At 42.0% G+C, this 20,175-nt stretch overlaps 2 protein-coding genes across 4 annotated transcripts in view; one reads left to right on the top strand and one right to left on the bottom strand.

The window, feature by feature from the left end:
* The window catches only part of Hwt (SH2 domain-containing adapter heavyweight), a 209,156-nt gene that overhangs the window by 164,816 nt on the left and 24,165 nt on the right, over positions 1 to 20,175 (top strand). For all 3 annotated transcript variants that reach the window (XM_077399958.1, XM_077399957.1, XM_077399959.1), the window contains 2 exons: positions 13,386 to 13,505; positions 18,091 to 18,226. In XM_077399958.1, coding sequence (XP_077256084.1) covers positions 13,386 to 13,505; positions 18,091 to 18,226 — 256 coding nt within the window. The remainder of the gene's footprint in view (positions 1 to 13,385; positions 13,506 to 18,090; positions 18,227 to 20,175) is intronic.
* The window catches only part of LOC143894009 (chymotrypsin-2-like), a 144,330-nt gene that overhangs the window by 64,800 nt on the left and 59,355 nt on the right, over positions 1 to 20,175 (bottom strand). The window lies entirely within an intron of this gene.

The raw sequence follows: 20,175 nt of genomic DNA on the forward strand, positions 1-20,175 counted from the left end.
CCCTCGAGACGAAATCATGGGGAACTTGTAATCCAGGCGGTAAGGCGAATATTCTCCGAACACCACCAGCACGTCGAGGGCGAAACCGCCGTAGACGGATACAACAACGCGCTTAACGGAACCTACATCTCTAAATCTATAAAGATAATTATATACGTATCCATTTTGCGTAATGAGAGATTAGAGGTTCGTGACAATATTATGTCGTTTACGTTAATCGATCAATGAGCTATCGCGTATTAGGAAAGTGTTAATAATGTATGTACTAAGTATACTTCATATATACGTATTACACGTCAAGAATATTAGATAAAAAATTATCGTAGACTAAAGCAGGAACATCTCGTTAATTCTAGTAAACGCTTTGTACGCACAAAGACACGATTGTATTTCACGAGCCGGACAACGTCTGTTTTCACAGCTAGGACCCTAATCGTAAACTCGCGTTGGTTTCGTGCATCCGCATGCAGTTCGTACATTCGCAATCCATAGTGCTGATTCAACATCGACGGCCTTAGCATGAGTGTGCAAACTCACCGCCGGCTGAATTAGCATCACACGTTGTATATTGTTCCAGCTGCACCATTATTGTATTGGTATTGCATCTGCAATATTTAACGTACTTCTATATTCGAGCGACCACAACTGGATTATCGAGTAGCTCGTAACCATCGTATTAACAGCAAATTTTAATTATCGCACGCTAATTAATTATTTAATTATATGTATTACATATCCCGTAGAAACTTTCTCTTCTTTTTCCTGATGTTCATATCTTTTAAAATAAATTCTATATTTCATAAGTGAGTTACACGTATAATTATTTCTACTAATTCGGTTCAATTGTGACAATGAATCTTGAATCAATGTAAAGAATCGAAAACTTACATCTAGCTATTTTTTTCCAAAATGCGCTTATAATAAGCAACTATATAATCTATTTTCAATATAATATTGAATGAAATAAAGTATATCTTGATGCCAGTACACTCGATTTACATTGCGCCTGCAGTAAATTTCCGGCGGGCACTCCACCTCAATGAAACTGCAAACATACGGTACAAATCAACATCGAAAATGCATGAATTCATGATATTTTACATAACTGTATTATTGTATCCGTATTGTAATTTTGAACGGAATCAACTGTAGCTTCAATCTTCTGTAAAAATATTTTAAATGCAGTTCTATTTTAATTCAATTTTAATTTACTTTTAAAACTTGCGCTTCTATACAAAAACGTGCACGAACTGTGCTCTTTCTTTCTTTTAACGAGTTTGTTTACTTTGCAGCAAAACTTACAGCTGCGGACTACAATACGTTTCTCTTGTCGATAATTTGGATTTACGAATGCTTTTCTTGCGATTGCTTACTATGTTAATTCATTGTTATTTCAAAAATATAATATTTTCCTAGTTATTTGTGAAAAGATTGCAAAACTTATTTAATATTCGTCGCTTTTTTAACAAGTTTTTTTACATCAATAAATAGAATAACATCGTATATAGCCGATATTCGAACGTTACGTTTATTTTCCAGTCTCTAGATTGTTTCCAAACTACAGATGTGCATGCAAAAAAGATTTTTTTCTCTTGTCGACTGCATATTTTTTTTATGTATGGCGTATACGAAGTGCATGTACGGCATCGATGAGAACGAGATGATTTAAGATCAATGTTCCTTATCGCTTTGTTCGGAAAACTAATCCCAGTGGAGAGGAATGGTTTAGATTCCGGTCGTTTATTGAAACGTTTCGGCTCTCTCTCTCACTCTCTGTCTCTCCTATTTCCGGTGCGCAATCTTTTCTCGAAGGGATGATCAGGCGGACAGCGTTACGGGCCAGTTTAATTTATTTGTCGTCATTATTACGTCGTGATTAAACTCCGGCGAGTCGATTGTTCCACGGCCCCGCCCGGCGGGGGTCTAACTTTCGGTTTAATTAAAAAAACGTGATCACTGTTTTCAGAGATCCCCCACGCCCCTTCAGTCGGGCCGTCTCCTCGCCAATCGTCGGCAAAACCCTTTCCGGACTCGCCGACATTTCTAGCAATCAACTGGAAATGTTTTTCAGCCGATGCGTTCTCGCTTGGCAAGTATTATCGAACTAAAAGATCTACTCTACTTTTAGCAGATTGCTACCATTTCTCAGATACTTATAATTGGATCAAGTAAAGTCGGTTCGTAAATCTTGGTAATTATCTATTCAAAACGTAAAAGAGTTAAGTACGATTTCAATAAAAAAAAATTACACGAAAGTAGCAATAAAATATTTATAATGAAACTCCGCTGTTCAAACCAGAAACTATTTTCTAGAGATCTGTGAAGTAAACAAAGAAAAAAAGAGAGAGGAGGAAGAATTTACACAGGTAATAATTAAATCTCGATTATTAATTTTTGGTCATTAAATTAATAATTAACTTTATCTGTAGATTATAGTTCTGCAAAAAGAACCAGCTGTTTGCTTGATAAACAGTTATCTTGTTAACGAAATTAGCATACATAATTTATTATAAAGTCTAATTAGACACATTAAAGTATAGGCACGTCTATATAAGCGAAGGATCCCATTCGTTTGTCTTGTCGAAAAATCAGGCGGATATTCTACAATAAAGTCGAAATCGCTAACGAGGTGACCGCAATCTAGTCAGTAACAGCATTCAATTAGCAATGACTCGAGCCATTCCAATTCTAAAAACTCTTAAAACTACGGAATTAGTTTAGTTCTCGTCCAAATTCATGGACACTTTATTCGTAAAGTTAGCTACCATTTCTTATCTCGCGTAACCGTAATTTGTTTTTCAAATTGTACCCGGGGAGAAATGGAGAACCCGTCGACGGTGTCAACGACTAAACGTAGTCGGGATCGTTGGACGATATCAATGAGTCGAGAGTCACGTTCTCGCAAACCCCACAACCTATTTCTGGGGAAGCTAGAGAGATACGATCTGAATAGAAGCGCCGTATCCACGGGTCGTTACGAAAGGGGGATCGGATTTCTGTGTACATCGCGTAATGCCGCGTGATGTATGAATTTAATTAAGTAATTATACAGAGAAAGGCATCCTCTACATTAATCACCTGCACCCCATCGGTACGCATCCGTCTTCTCCTCCGTTCTTTCTTAGGCGCCCCCGGCGTCCCCTCGCGCGGCGTCGACGGATTTCGCGTTGCCGCAGAATTTCCAGGCCGCGGTAACATCGCCAAAAAGTTCCTCGCTCTCAGCCGACTACCCTTAACGCTCATTTTAACAATGTCTCGTGCGGTTTTTACGCCGCAATTAGCGGGCGGCAATTAGTCACGCTCTGCAGCTGTAATTTCTTCATCCCATAAATTGATGGTTCTTCCGTTCCATCGAAAAAGTATTAGGGAAACATTTACATGTATTTTTTATGTACCACGAGTTACTGTTCGTGATGCACAACTAGAATAATACAAAATTATATATAAACGCTACACTTTTATCAAATATACTTTACTCCTTGTATTAACTAAATCGTACGAAATGTAAGCCACAAGCGCATCGCGAATCGCGGCAATGCTCGACCAACCGGAAACGGTAACCGTATCTGCCGCATGCGGCGGTATATAACTGGTCGGTAACACTCCCTCGCAGCATTTGAATCAATTACTGCCTTGGGGCTCTTAGGCAGGCCGATCCCGCATTACGAACGGCGAGTCCGGCGCAAAGTGAATTAATTAAGTATCCGTGGGCACGAAGGTTCGGACCTATCCGTACATTGAGGCTTCGGGGCATTCGAGGACGTATTAGGACACATTGACGACGGGGATTCGACGTTGAATCCCGGTACCCCGGCTAGGCATCCCTCTTCCGGACGGTCCCGATCATGATCGAGGTGTCCGATTGTGCGGCTTAATTGTTACCGCCGCCAGTGCTGTGTCGTGAACCGAAATTGCTTCGCAGATAACGCGGTTACTGCCGAGGACGCGACTATCCTCGGCATGCCCCGCGAGCATGCAGGAACATTCACGCACAATCTCCATGAGGGAGCAACGTTCTCTCGTCACGACTAGCTCGTAATTGGAATGCATCCAGATTGGTGATCTTGAACCATAACTCTGATGCAATAAAACGTATTACGAGATTTTTATGCGCATACAGACAAAATCTTTTTAATCTCAAGATACCGTCGTGAATTTTTAAAACACTTTAGTTATAAGATTAAAAAAATGTGGATTTTTAGCCTCTGACACTTTTTTATCAGAGAGTTAAACAAGTCTATGCTGCTTGACGGTTCAAGAGGGACGCATGATGAAACTAGTGGCTGCGGCTCACCGCAGGCCCAGTGTTAGGCATTCAATGTTGCGGCAGCGTTTCGAAAAGCTTTCGGGGGCGTCGGTGGTAGAGTCGTTAGTCCGATCCCGTGTTGCTGCGGATTTGTACGTCAAAATTCAGCGTTTAGGCCGATCGGCACGTCTCGTTAATTATGCACGTATGCGCGCGTGATGCATGACGATCCTGAGAGACGGACGGACCGTCCGCGATCGCGTCAGGAAGGGTTGAAAGTCGAGGGGACGTGGAAATCAATGTTCGTTTGCGTATTCGCGTTTATTTCGCGACGAGATCGTATTCCCCTCGTCCAATTCGACGCAAAATTTATTTCATGTAGTGTGGGCCAAAAATATTCCACCACACGTTTGATCGTGTAAAAAAATACTTTGAAATTTTTTAAATAGAGAATAGATACAATATTACTTGTAAGCTGTAAGTTTTAACAGTACGTCATTTACATAAATATAATTTTGGAATATAATTTCATCAATTCAATATTCTTTATTAGCAACGAAGCAACCGAGTAGCGTCTTCGCCGTCTGTTTCCGCTTCTGCGAAGCCTAAAAAAATGTAACTCGTTTGCGGGTAATCCTCGAGAAAAGCCCTCGTTATTTTGTGGTCCGTCGCAAACATTTGTCATACTTATACTCAAATTGGTCCCGTACAACCGGGCTAGATAAAAAGTATCATCGTAATCTCCGACAGTTTGTAAACTGCCGACGATCGTCTGTAAAACTGCAACTACGATTAAACTCAGATTAAGCGATATCGGAAGCATTTATGTACAACACACGGTGCAACGCGCTGAAATGTAGAGCGCTAACTGAGATGGATGATTGTTAATTGCTAAGTAATGATATCCAATCTTTCCGGAAAATCCCGGAGATTAGATCGTCAATCAAATAGCGGAGTTTATCAGCGGTTCTGACGTCAGTCTATAGACAGAGATACAGCTGTATCGAGAATATTCGACTCATATTCAGCGCAATAAACATCATGACGGTTGGTAAGGTCCCTTGTGGAATTTCCGACGCGTCATTTTCGTAATTAGGTCGTAACCACACGAGTACGTGCTCTTGTAGCTGGAATATTTCGCTCCTTTGAGCTTTACAGCATAATAAATGTATCGTATGACTGTGGTAGGTTTAGGTATAAATAAAATATACGATGTTAAGTATGTTATGAAAACGATATGCAATGCTTAAAATAGATTCTTTTTAGCTTAAAAATGTTTAACATCTTCTTTGAAATTATCACATTGCTTTCTTTTATTACACACAAGGTAAATTAAAATATTTTTATAAAATAAATCTTATCTCGAAATATATATATTTTAAACGGCGATAATATTCGATTGAATGATGTGTCACTCGATGCGCGCAATTCAATTCAAAATTGATTTACTGTTGGTTGCATAAACTTCCACCGACTGAAGAAAGATAGAGACTCCAGATAAGAGTCAACCGTCGTTAACGGCGAGGGCCCTGTTTTAATCCAGATCAACGTCGGCTAATGTCGCCGGAAACGAAGCGCGTCAAATGTACCGCGAGTTATTAACGAGGTTGGCTTCCTTAACGCAAGTTTGTGTTTTCGCGTGACGAAAACCTCGAAGGGTTAGCCCTTGTGCTCGGCGAGGTGCAAAGACGCGATAACGCACAGGAACCCTGCATCTTAATAATGAAGTCACTTCCTAACAGAAGCGCCTTTTTTCACGTACACACACACACACACACACACAGCGTCGATTCCATAACAAATCCCGCAATCATTCCTATCGAAAATAATAATAGCTTTGATAACAATATTTTAGAATAATACACAATATTTAATTTATTTGCCATTCGGACGTACTGCGAAATGTATACATTTTTGCACATGTTCAGATAGCGTGCGTTTTTGCAATATCGGATACGCGCAATTCGTATTACATATACGACTGGCTGCGGCATCGCTACGACTGTTACGCTGCGATTGTTACGCGCGCAATTTCGCATTTCTGTTCGCGTCCGATTTTGCATGGCTGAATGGAAAAGAATGCTGCGCCAAGCTAGCCTCGTCTGACATTTCACGATGCATTGTCTAACCAGACACAAGCGAAACTGAGACGTGAATTCGTTTTAGACCGCCGTCTACGACCGATCGTGACGGGCAAGCCTGGATAGGCGGGATTTTAATAAACCGGAAGCTCATTGTGCGACTGTTCGAGCGTCGCACGCGCATAAAAGCCGCCGGGAGAAAGAGAATGAATGTCGACGAGCGCAACAACGAAGAAGCAGGGTGAAACGAGCGAATTGGAGAATCTCAACTTCGAGGGTTGCATTATTATTGCACTAGTAATTACTAGAAAAAAAAAACATGTACTTCTTTTTCTATTTACGTCAAGTTCGCGACGCGAATCATCAGAATTCTGACAAGAATCTTGTTATTATTGTTCAAACGTCGTTTCTTTTTACTAATATTATATATTTAATTTATCTATATTTAATAACAAATTTTTTTATCTGTTTGCATATATTACACGAGATATGATTTAGAGATATTATTATAATACGTTGAATTGGATTTGCAAAATATTTTTCATTGATTATTTGAAACTAAGGCGGCTAGTATATTAACAGGATTTCCAATACGTGCAGAAGTCCGTTAGCAACTTGTTAAACAAGAGAGCGGAAAGCTTCGATTTAAAACGTTTTCGAGATAGAGAGGGTCGTCGCGTTGAGCTCCGTTTAACAAGAAATAAGGGTGGCCGAGAGCGGTGCCGATCTCAGAGAGTCTCTAAGACGACTTAGGAACCAGGACGTTTTCGCCATGACGGTGGCGCGCCTTTTCCGAAAACTCCTGCCGAGGGGGGTTCTATGATGTTGCAGCGGGTTCGGGGGTAGTCCCAAGGAGAAACTTCTAAAATCAATTAGCAGCCCCTTAGGCAATGGGGTTTCGTTCCCGCGCCCGGGAGGACCCTTTCCATCATAGGATAAGGGGTGATAAGGAGGGGTCGACGTTTATCCCAATAGAGAAACCGGTGGAACAATCACGGCGCTTCTGATGCGACTACGTGAACACGCATTACGGAGCCTAACCGTGTGCGCGTATGTGCAGGTACCTGCGATGGTTGCACCATATCGACGCAACCCTTCCGCGCTGTTTGCAGCTTCCCACGGCCTATGGCACGCCTGATTACCGCAGGGTTACCTAAATCACTTAGGCCAAGTTTCACAAGTGTCGGTTAACTTTTAATCTTAGATTAACTCACTTTTCGTCTCCTTCTAACGTCCCCCTTAGAAAGAGACGAAGAGTGAGTTAATCTAAGATTAAAAGTTAACCGACACTTGTGAATCTGGATCTTAGTGCCAGTGATTTTTGAACATTGTGCAATATGTGATAAATTTATTAAAGCGTTTAAACATATTTAGCGTTTAAATGAATTTAACATTAATAGCACGACTTGCAAGATTGCGAATTTTGTTAAATTAACATAATTACAGTTATAATTTATCAATTCGAATTTTCCATTGTAAATTAAAAACTTTGAATTTCTATATATAGTTCTTTAATCTACTGTTACTTAATATTGTGAAAAACCTGAAGACGGTCTGAAGAAACGAATCGTTAAATAACCGATGTTTCGCTGCGTAACGGTTTGATTGCCAGGAAAAATTAATTATCTTCTGCGCCGAGAGAGCAATTTTCACGGCCGTAAAGTTTCATTATGGAGAATCTGCGCGTTTCATTTCGAGTGCTGTTTAAACTTTTACCCGGAGGGATGCCTCGGCGAGACAAGTTGAGGCGATACGTTCAAGTGGACCGACGTCCTTTCTCCTTTGGAAGTTTATAACGACTCCGTTTAACGCGTGCACTTGAAATCGCATGTCCGACAAAGTCTATCTATTGGCGGAGACACGTTGACAAGATTACGAAGTCAAAGTTTCAAGATCATGAGTTCTGTCCTTGGCGTGACGTTTGCTCTAATTGAGCGGCATGAAGGAGGATCTTACAGCCCTTGTAGATTTTCAAGCTCGCAGAAGTTGATCTGCATCTATGCGGAAACTTTGAAATAAAACAAATAAACTAAGCAGTTCTAAATACATATATATGATTCTAAATAAAAACAATATGCAAAATATAATGATAGATAAAAAATATTCGTTTTTATTTTTAATATAAAATATTCACTTTTACATTTATACTTCTCATGTATTATTTTAATATTTGTATTGAAATATTTCCTTGCAGAGATTACGGTTAAAGAGATTTTGTTAGCTGTCCGCGATAGAGGGACGAAAAGGAAATGCAGGAAGGCAAGAAAGACGAAGCGAGCCTAAGAAAGGCGGATGATTAGGAACTGTTAGGCCGACCCTTAGTCTGTCTTATTGCTAGTACTCGATTTCTATAATGGCAGAGTTTCTGGTTCGACTTTGAGCAAGTTACGCTCTCTTTGAGCAACCTGCCGGACCCTCCGTGACCCTACAAAGGGCTACAGATACGACAAAAAGGAACGCAGTCCTCCGGTAGGCGTTTCGGTTCGATCGGGGTGTCTAAAGCACATCAGTCGAGGGACACGCGGGTCCCTTAAATGAAGACAAAAGGACTCCCAGATGCTGTGGTTGTGACCCTTAAATTGTGAAATTATAGTGTTCTTATGTCTTTGTTCCTTCAAACGACAATGTTGAATTGATACTGCATCGGTATTAAATGTCTTCGGAAATTTGAGAATTTTTAACTCTCAACGAAGATACATTTATCCTGGTTCAGTATGATGGCGTATCACGTATCACGCAAGTTCGTCTCTGCGATCATCAATCGCAACAAACCTACATTTCTATTCTTCAAGGAAATCTCTCGCCACAATAAAAATGATAGGAAGAGATCTCGATGATAAATTCCAAGGTTGATGGACTTCTTTATACAGATCTTTTTTCACCGTGCTCGATTCGCACTCACCTATACTATATATATTTCAAAGTTCGGGATTTTCGCGCTTCATCGCCTTCACGAAGATATCGAAGGATTTTTCTTCTCGTCATCGCCAGGCTGCCCCCGGGTGCCAGGGGTAACGTAACGAACGTAGACTAGAAGAAATGATATCCAAAGGAAGAGCGATGAGTACATATGGGAAATACGTAATGAAGATGTCGAGTCGTCATGTGTTGCTATCGGAAAGGACGTCAGATAGCCCCGGGTGACTTCACTCTTGCGTTCCGGAGAGTAGTTCGCGAAACTTAAACGTGTTTATCTCGTGGCGTTAGATCGAATCAGATTGCCGTAACGTGGAAAATGAGAAGTGCGAGTCCCCGAAGACTGCGTGTGCACTTTCGCTCGTCGTCAATCATGGTTAACCCTGTTCATCGATCTTTAGCTCCCTTTATGGCGTTCTTTATGGTCTGACTCATTGTCTAGGTCGGTGAAGAAAGTGGCGGACTACTCTATACTTGGCGAAAACACGTTCAAGAAAATGGCTACAGTTAAGTTGAGAGAATGGCGAGGACAAGTATTGATAACATAAATTGCGAATTCACGATTATATATGCAATTGCCTTCCTTATTTTATTCAGGAAACGTTGAAAAGAAACAATGTGAGCGTTTGCTAGCCGCAACGCAAATTTACTTACGAAATGTTACGCGTACAATTTGATGACAAGCGTTTAGAGATTCTGCCGAGGTATCAACAACAGAACCCTTAGCTATTCAAGTCGTAACCCTTCCCAGTTAGATTTAATTATGTCATTGTGATCGATCTGTTTGCACAATTTACCCATTACACTGTGCTGATTTAACGGTTCTTCCAATACAATCGTGCGCAGTGTGTCTCAAATATTAAAATCGTACATTATTTCAATAATTTTACATAGTAAGATTTACACTTTTATTATATTTTATAAATTTTTTGTGAAAAAACGCTAGAATAAAAAACATTGCCTTGCAAAAGAGATATCTTTTGTACAATGTATTTTTAATAAGATTAATGTGATTACGCAACCACGAAATTCCTTCTCTCCACCGAGAATGCAAAGCGATTAATAAAATGAATTAACACGGTCAGTTAAGCAGTTAGACTAGTTTGGCATAGATATGTACGTTACAAACTGCCTAAGGAGAAGTTCCGTAGAATAAACATTCCGTTCATATATATAGCTCGAGTTCAGAGCATAATCGCTAATATCGCTTTCTATTACGATAGTTCTCCCGGATACCATTACCAAGCGAAAGCATTCCCATAATATGCGAGAATATTAATCACATTATTCCACTAGGTCGTATCACTTAAGAGAAATTTATAAATTATTGCTCTTATTGAAAAACCTAACATTGTGCAGCAATGCGCCAATTACTTTTCATATATAATCGTATCAAGTTTCTTATTATCAGTTCAGATTATCTGGTCGCAATTTTCTATGCTAAACAGCTCAGGATTAACGATCATAGTCGTGCATCACGCGCTTTGCGTGCGAAAAAACGAAACGCAGTGTTCGGGAATGACCAGGCCGAAAGGCAAATCGCGAGGAGGGCCGACTCGCTCCCCGCGGGGCAAATTTCCGATTTATTCAAGCTCGCTCCCGAATACTTGGGAGCCCATAAAGAGAATGAATGGGATTGTGGCGGTCGCCGCAATGCTCAGGGCTGCTTTAGGGGTTCATGAAATACGCGCTCATCGCTCCTCTCTCTCGCTCTCGCTCTCTCTCCTTTCTCTCCTCATCTTTTACTTTCTGTCTTTCTCTCTGTCCCTCCTTTTGGACTTTCCCTGTTCCTTCCTGGCCCTCCAACTCACGCTGTCGCGCTCGGTCCCCCCTTGTCCGTTCCCCAATGCGCTCTTTACCCCCCTCTCGACTCTTCGCGAATCGAAACTCCTCTCTGCAGGGTGGCCAGCGGTATTACCATGAATTTACATAGCCTCGCTTCGAACTCCGAACATATTGCGCTGCTTTGATTTATGCGAAACATTTGCTAAATATTCCGGCTTAATCTCGGCCACGCGAAATACCGCCGCGGGAGAACGCAAACTTGCGCTCGTTTTCGTACAACGATACGTCAGACGCGGTAGCGGTAACGATAGCGCAGCGTTTCTTTAGAAACACGGTAAACAGAAAACGTAAATAGATACTTTATAAATGTCAGTCCACGGAGAGAGAGAGCTTTCGGCCTCACTCAATAGTAAGTGCTCGGAAAACTTACGCGGCGTTGAAGATTTATGGGAAAACAAATCATTTTGGGCGACACCCAGGGATCACCGGTGAAAATATCTATTTCGGCAAACTTTAAGGATTACGCGCGCTGTGATTTACGACCGCATCGGCAAGGTGCGTACGAGCCACGCATCATATTTTAATATTTCATGAATAACTCAGAGGTTTGATGGAATAAAAATTACGCAGAGTTAAAAAGTTCTTCCCGCTGTAAAGTCAACATTCACATGCCGCTCGCCGCGTCCCAGACTAAATATATATGACAATGTGGAAATACTCGGGCCAGCAATATTATCGATAAACGGATAATGTTTAAGACAACGTGAAACATGATTCTCAGTTACGGGGATTCTCATTGGCGATTGTCTCGGATTTTCTCGAATTTACCCTATCGAGCCGGCCTAGTTCGTGCTTGGCTTCCTCAAAGGTGCCAGCGAATGCAGTTCAGCCAGGGTGCTCGCCCTGAAGCCGGTAAAGTATGTAAAACTATACCGCTTAGGTTCAATTACATGACTTAGCAACGGTAAACAAATGATAGTCTACGAATATTATATTACTTTAGGTTGCCTGCCGGCGATTGCGTTGTTCGACCATACACGATCCAGCACTACTGTTGACTACAAATAGTGCTGAAAATTAAGTCAAGCAGTTGTATAACACGGAGAATTCTCAGAAAAGTTACGCGCGTTAAAATCTGTATAATTTTTTGTACAACCAGAAAACCTGTAGTAACTTCTCGATTGCTTCAGCTTGCGTACTCCAGTACAGCTATCCGCGAATCGATTTTTCTACCCCACGCTGCTCTTTCCGCCGTTAAGTGCTAGTTGCGTCATATTTCTCGATATCTCCGTGGCTATTTCCGCTTTTCCGCGAGCCGATCATTCCTCGTTCCATTCCCTTCGTTGTTCTTCGACCGTTCATCTCTCGCTCTGTCTCTCTCTCTTTTTGTTTTGTTTTCAACTTCACATATTCATACGGCGCTCTCTTCTCACAATAAACGCAAACCATTTGCATGCAGAGTCCCCGCGCAAAACTCCCTTCGCAGGCCGAGCGTCCCCGTGGACTCTGCCACCACCCCTCCCGGGTCTCTCCGACGCGATAAGCCGCCCCCGGGGATCCGCGATTGTCTCGATTTATATGCATGCATAGACGTAGGCCGTGGCCGCGCTCTCGGTTCTCGCGCGCACCCAGGTGGGACGAGGCGTACACGCATCGATAGATCGATTCTCCGACAGACAGTAAATATCGCTGATGAGCTGGTCCAGTCGGCGTCAACGGGGATTTGGAGAATGCGGAGAAGGTTTGGGGTGCTTACCCTGCGATTTGTCGAGTGGCAGAAATCCTCTGCCGTTCGATGTCGAATGCTTTCCCGCGGATTTTCATACCATCGTTCCTCACTTTTTCAGCAACATTTTTTGCGTATACAACAGAGAAGGTGCGTGCTTCGATAGCGTCGAGGCTAATTAGCGAAGGGAACGATCGGCTTGCTTTAGTTTTATTTCAAGGATTAAAATCAGAATAAATTGATTCTATTCTTTGAGGGGAGTGTTACAAAAATATAACAATTTAATAATATTATAATATGCTATATGATAACATAATATAAATTATTATCGTGTTACATTATCAATTACGTGAAGATTAGTATTCTTTACGCGACTGATAGAAGATTAAAAATCAGCTCTCGCGCACGAGGCTGTGATGCAGATTTAAAGAGCGTGGGCGAAGTTTTTCAGTTATCGGAGTTCGCGTCATTTGATGAAAGTCATCTCCCACAACTTTGAAACTCTATTAAGTAGGGATACGAAGAGCGATGAAAGTTCTCGGGAGAAAATTCTCATTGGATGAAGTGGTTAATGGGAAATGCGGTAATAGAGGGTACGATGTATATCATTTTCTCCCGCTTGTGCTTGCAGGTGTCGTTGTGCGACGATTACAGTCTACCGGTCGATTTCGTCAACAAGAGACGTCCTGCGAGCGCTGCAGCTGCAACCTCCGCGGTGCAATGGATGCTGCCGAGTCCTACTGTGGAGAATGTAAGTGATTTAACATTTTATTGAAAATCGAATCTGAAACCGATTTAACCGATATCGCTTAGGTTGCTCTTTAAGCGTCAAAATACTTTCTACAAACGAAAAACGATTTACTTTATTCCGTCAAATTTAACGTTTATTGCAAACCTCAGCACTATTCTGTCACGATACGTTATGCAATTTAGTTATGGTACAGTGGTTTATATATCTAGAACTTTGCATGAAAAATTCAATTAAGGAGATTGGACGACGACAATACATAACTTTAGAATACTGCTTTTACGCAGTGCGGCGTTATTGCGGTAACGATGTAACTTTATTCACCGCAGTCGCAGCCTTTATCTGTATTCACAGTTCAATGAATTCTGCGTTAAGCAAACACGCTACCGTTACACGTTCACGCGTTCCCCATTGTGGCACGTTCCCAGTCCGAAAAGTTTATCGATATTTTCCTCCCGCGACGTGCAATGAATCAAAAAGGTCGAAGGGTTACCATTTTTCCGCAGGAAAATAAAATCCTTCAAATAACTTTTGTGTACCTTGCATATGAAGTATGTTGTCAGTAATATCGCACCAAGTTTTGGCTTCAATAAGAAAATACTACAAAAATAGTCACTTCCATTAAACTTAATTAATAACAAAAACTCGTGAAACGGTGCGAGAAGGAAATATATGTCGCGTTTTAGATACAGAGTCAGCAAAAGGTTTCAAAATAAACATTTTATACACACGATCCCTCAACTGATTCATTCTCTGCGAGCATGACGTCACTTCCTACGACTGTGGCTCGAGTCGTTTTGTTGGCTAACGATAGTATTGATATTTTCGTAACGCGGACGACCGGGGAATCGGCCAAAGGGAGAAATATAATTACAGTGGTGACAAAATACCCCCCGGGCGCGTTAGCGCGTGGGGCATCGTGGGGGCATTGGATGAAGGGCGTCAGAGAGAGGCGGTAACAACGAACGCGAAAAGAACGACGAGGAGCATCGGTAGCAGGGCGGAGAGACCGGTGACTTCCGGCGTTGCTTATAATTGCTCCGCCACTCAGTTTCTGGCGCTTGGGGTTGCCTCGAGCTCTTCGCTTTAAGCTTAAACGCTTTGGCAGTGGGAATATAGTTTCGCCTTCGTGCGATCTGCCGTTATTTCGAAAGTACGCTCAAAATAACATGTTTTAGGGTTTCCTCGCGAAGAAATGGAGTAACCGATGAAGTAGATACTTTCAGCAATTGTATAATTAGTCTTGATTATTTAGTACACCATATATATATATATTCACGCGTATCTACGAATTGGTTTGACAATATTTTCAAGTCAGCAAAGATAACTTGGATTTTTAAAGATCAAAGTTTTTATAAAAATACTGTTTTATACTACTATCTTCGCATCTAGTTATGCATTTATTTTATATACATTACTTCACATATTATTAAATTAAAAAATGTTTATTTACAACCGTATTTGAAATGTTAATTCGAAAAAATTTAATTCGCTCTACCATCAACTCGGTGTCTGATTACTATATACAAATAAATGGGATCGCGCCGCACGACCGTCGCGTCGCAAGGAAGTTCATAAAAGAAAGAGAAAGAAACGTCGTAGAGAAGGGACGACACCTGAGTGCGCCGAACAAAAGTTTCCTTCGCTTCGTTTTCACCGACAACCCCCGCGAGCATCGCAACGAAGCGAAAGGGGAGTGTGACAAAGATAGAAAGCGGGTGCCACTTGACTCTCGAGAGGGTGAATCGTTATGAGTCGTGCTCGTAAGCCCTACTTAATACTTAGCGCTTTATTTTATGCGTGAGATCGAGCACTGGTGCTGCTCGCATTTATCACTGTAACAAAGGGCTTTTGGAGCGTAGAACTTTAGTAAACGTGTCTTTTTCGAGAGTTGTTACACAGTTGCGACTTTTGTATTTTATTCGCCAATTCGCAAAATTTTGATTCTCAATTCTCTTTGTTACGTTTCAATCATAAGAGGCGAACGAAAGACCTAATCTATTTGTTCATTCGATAAATGCAGAGCGATGAGCGTATACATCGGCAGAATGCCTGAGGGAACTGGCTGCCATTTACCAAGTCGAATTCACAGGAGCGATTAACTCACAGCGAGGAAAATTACGTCGAAAAGTGAGCGTAATTAATTCCCGACCAGTTCGAAAAGGGACGCGTCCTTCTGCGAGAATTCCGGGAAAAAATTGACTCCGTGAGGAAAGTGCTTGATGTCAGGCCCTTTGTGAGATGTCCCTCGTCCGAGAACGAGAGTGATTGATACTCTCACCGCTAAAAAGCGTTTTTACGTGCGTCTTATCTTACATCGCTCATTTTTCTTGCGGCCCCGCTTCACCTATAACGCCATTATCTGCATACTGTTAATAATGTCTTGTATTATACGCGGATATTGTGGAAATACTGGCTCGCTCTACACGAAATTAAGAGCGATCGACGTCGCCGACGTGACGTTTCCTCGAGAGTGCCATTCTGTGTAACAGCGTTATTTATGTTATGAACCGTATCACTGTTCGCCATTAATATAGCTCGACTCTTTGCAACGCTGCAACATTTATATTTATTTCTCGGTAAAATTTTTCGTCGAGTTATTCGTAGCGAGTTTTATTTTTTGTATTACAGCGATTAAATTCTATATATATTTAAAAATTAAACTACTGATTTTTATTCTATATGATCCTAGTATCTTTCTCCAAAATGCATTATTAATAGAATACAACAATGTGATAAAAAAATTTTCGTTCCATCGTCTAAACTCGTAAATACGATAAAGTCAGGCGATTAGATTAGCAGACAATTACGCCAAATTATGACGCAGTGACCAAATAATCGGATTAAAGCCCTCAATAAATCGAACGGTATTAACGACTGAATATGATAGGGTGTGATGAGTACTATTTGCATTGCGTTCGACGGCATTGCATTCGACACAATCCTCAAAGTGGTCAAACAGTTCACACACAGAGGGAAGTCCGGACGGCAAAACTTGGGACGCCCTGTGTGTTTATTATTTGCCTTTGCTTTTCCGCTGCAAATGCCGCGCGCGACAGCTTTACAGATTTACCTCTGCCCGCTTAACGAGGCATCGCTAGATTCGCGCGTTTTCACTCGCCGAATCGAACGCGGCAATTCGATTTCTCGATAACGTTGCGCACGCCGATAACCCCGCGTAATCGTTTTCGCAACCCGCGCGACGCGGAATTCGGTCGGCCGACGCGGTTCTCACTTTCGCGGCAAGTCGAGTCAGCCCCTGTTCGTCATCGGATTTGCGACAGCCGATCGAGCGGCCTCCACTGTGCTTGCGGAGTCATCCCTCCGTAATTTCCGTATAAACATCCACAAATTTATCCGTTCTACGGAGGAGAGCTGGCGCGACGAGAGAGGGAACGGGGTTGGTAGGTAAGATGACTGGAAGCAATCGACTTCGTCTTCGGAACAGCCCCTGGAGGCATAGCGCTCAACTTTGGCAGGAGAATTCCAATTTTGGGCTCTTTCAATTTAAGGCTACTTGTCTTCTCCGCCGTCGCCTTCGTCCGTCTTGCATTGCCCGGATGTCTGCTCGTCTCGCCCTGCTGAGCTTTCTCTTGCCAGTGCAAGAGACAGTTCTCGTTTCTTTTTTTATTTTACTTCCCCAATTGTCGATATAACGTTAAAACCGAGAATGAGAGAGAGATAGAGAGAGAGAGAGAGATAGAGAAAGAGAAGAAAGCTTTTATTGATCGATTCTTCTTTTTATCCAGTGGTGAAGATCTTTATTTTCGGTCGTTTATATTATCCAAAGATTGTCAAATTTTTATTATCATTATTACATCATTAATATCAGGAAGCACTGATCGCATAATCGTCGTAGGACTGAAGGGCTTCCGCAGCCAATGCAAGAAACCTTTCCTTGCTCATGGTTGATTGAATTCAGTCGAGGGGAATTTACTTCTTCCCGTTTCTTCGGGTTAAGATTGTTAAAACGAATGTGACGTGCAATTCGCGTTTGATTGTACTAAGAAATATCACGCCTTCAGGCTTAATCTTTATACGGGATATTAATGTTCGTCGTCATTCTGGTTGATTATTTGAGCGCTACGTTTAATCCACCGAAACACGCACGTGCCGGCGGAAACGTATTGTCGCCGCAGTTGTTTTCTCTCGAAATAACGATCATCATTTAGGGGACGGTTGGAAGCGTGTTCCCTCGAGCCTCGGCCAAGGTATTACCGCAATTGGCTGCATTCAGGACCAGAAAATGACACCGAGCTACCGTGTAAATTTAAGCGAAGCTGTCTCTGATAATCCCTCTCAAAGATATTCTCTCCTGGGACAAATTCGAGCATTACTGTGCACGCGAGAACGCCGGAAAGAACGCACGTCGTTAAATTAATATTATTACAACAATCCGGGCCAATTTGTTTTATATGTCGTCTATCTCGTGTCGTTACGAGCAAATCGTTTTATCGCGACTTTGTTATTCGAGAACTATATTCTTTAATGGAAGCGCCAGATCGATCGCTATTTCAGACGCGAAGATGTACATACGGAATCTGTTTTGTGTGAAAACGGAAGGAAACAATTTGTGTTCTGTTTGCAGGCGGAAATCGAGGTTGTGGAACAATACAGCGACCCTAGAGACAGCAAGAGTAAAGCGTACGTGGAGCCGGGAGCGGAGACGTCTTTGCCGACAGTTTACAGCAGAGCAAATCGCAATTATTGTCGACCATACACAGGTATGTAAGTCTTTTCTTTAAGCCGGCATTGTGGACATTATGGTCGAGATAATGCAAGGATTTAATTCTAACTGAATATTTAATAGTTGTTGTATACAGTGAATAGACATAAAAGTAGCATCCGCCTATTTTGAGAAACAAAGAGAAATATTTAACATGAAATTTATCCTATTTATGGCTTAATAAAGAAAAAAAATTCGAAGTATATAATTATATATTTCAATTTTGTATCAACAATCAACAATATAATTAAATGTAATGCTAAGTACTTTTAACCACATATTATTATATATAATATTAAATATAATATTTTTAAAACGCTCTCTTAAATATTATATAATTATATATAAAATAATTATGAGCCGTAGCACTGAATATTGGCGAAATGTTTGGATTCTACATTGATTGATCACTGATAGTGTACGATAAGTTCCGGGATAACGCAGTTAAGCGGAAATTCTCATGCCAGGCCGCAAATTAATGTGGCGAGCCGCCGGTGTTACGGCCGATGCTACGACGTACGAATTATCGAGGTAACAACTCAGTTAGCGTGTCGGGTAAGAGAGGGAGAAGAGCCCCTCGATAATTGAACGGTACGCACAGGTTGGTCGCGAGAGCGGCTAACGGATTAATCGACGGGGTCGGGCGAAATAGGGGATCGTCTCTTTTTCGCGGTGGATGATACCCACCGATTCGGCGAGATTGCAAAACTACCGGGCGGTAGAGAGATTCCACACGAATTAGAAACTCTCGTATCTTCACGCGACCTTAAATAGCGGCTAGGAAACTTCTAAACGTTAGCGAGAGAGCTTGCGGATTAAATTCCTGCCGCGTTATCCTCGCGAAGGAATGCTGTGGGTCGTTATTAACTCCGCACGATTGTCCCACGTGTAGACGATACGAACCTGATTCGCAACCCTCGTCGCGCGTCACCGGGCATCCCGACACTCGAGTATGCAGATTGCCGTGTAACACTGATCCCGAGTAAACACCGGCGGAATTTGCATCCTTACCATATTCATGGGCTTTTAATTCGCAAGTCATTGTTAATGTGGCAAGGATCAACGCGAAGCCTGTGCAAAGATTTGCGTCCTTTGGTAGGAACAGGGGAAGACACATGACCTCTTGACTTGTGTTTCCCTTACCGACATGATAATATCACAAAATGTATTACATGTGCCATTATCAAACGAGAGGAGCAATTTACTTAGCTTTCTTTGTTATTGGTACATTGAATATTTGCTCCGTAACGTTTCTTTCGCCATCTCGCGATGAAATCTCCGCAGGCTTTCGACGGAGACATTATAAGATTAAAAATAAATTGTCGTCCTTGCCATTCGAGGAATGCCGTTCCTTTCGTGAGAATTGAATCAGCAGTCGCGTCGATAGGGGTGAATATAAGGGAAATGCGCGCGCGTGAGGGTGGACCGAATGGAATTTTCAGACTGGCGGCTTTTATAAAAGGGTACCGATGACGCTGAAATGTCTGGACGGTTCACCGCCCTCCGTTAACTTTCGGTACCGTCCCCGTCGTTGTCCGTTACTACGAGCTCGCTCCTCGTTCACTCGTTGGCACGAACTTTTTGGTCTCGCGGGCTGTCCCCGACGTTACTTGCCATCGACACCATGCGCGACACCTCCCGCCTCCCATAATATGTCGTGTGATATTTAATTAAACTTCCCATCTCTGCTGCGCCGAATCACCCGCGGTACGCCCGCCCATTCTCATTTCGCTTTCATAGTCCGTAAAGTTTCGAGGGGTATTTCAGCTTGTGTGCCTGCTCACTACCGCATTTTCCAGCGCCGTTCCACTTATTAACCGTGTTTCACAGCCAGAGCCTACCCAACCGATTTTTTTCTTGTCTTTCTGTGGAGCACGCACTTTGCCGTGAATTAAATCAAATACGGCACGTTATATTGTTAAACAATTTACGGTGAAATATAAAAGC

The sequence above is a fragment of the Temnothorax americanus genome, unplaced genomic scaffold (genome assembly GCF_048541705.1).
Source record: "Temnothorax americanus isolate GAGA-0224 unplaced genomic scaffold, ASM4854170v1 Scaffold13, whole genome shotgun sequence".
Taxonomy (NCBI): domain Eukaryota; kingdom Metazoa; phylum Arthropoda; class Insecta; order Hymenoptera; family Formicidae; genus Temnothorax; species Temnothorax americanus.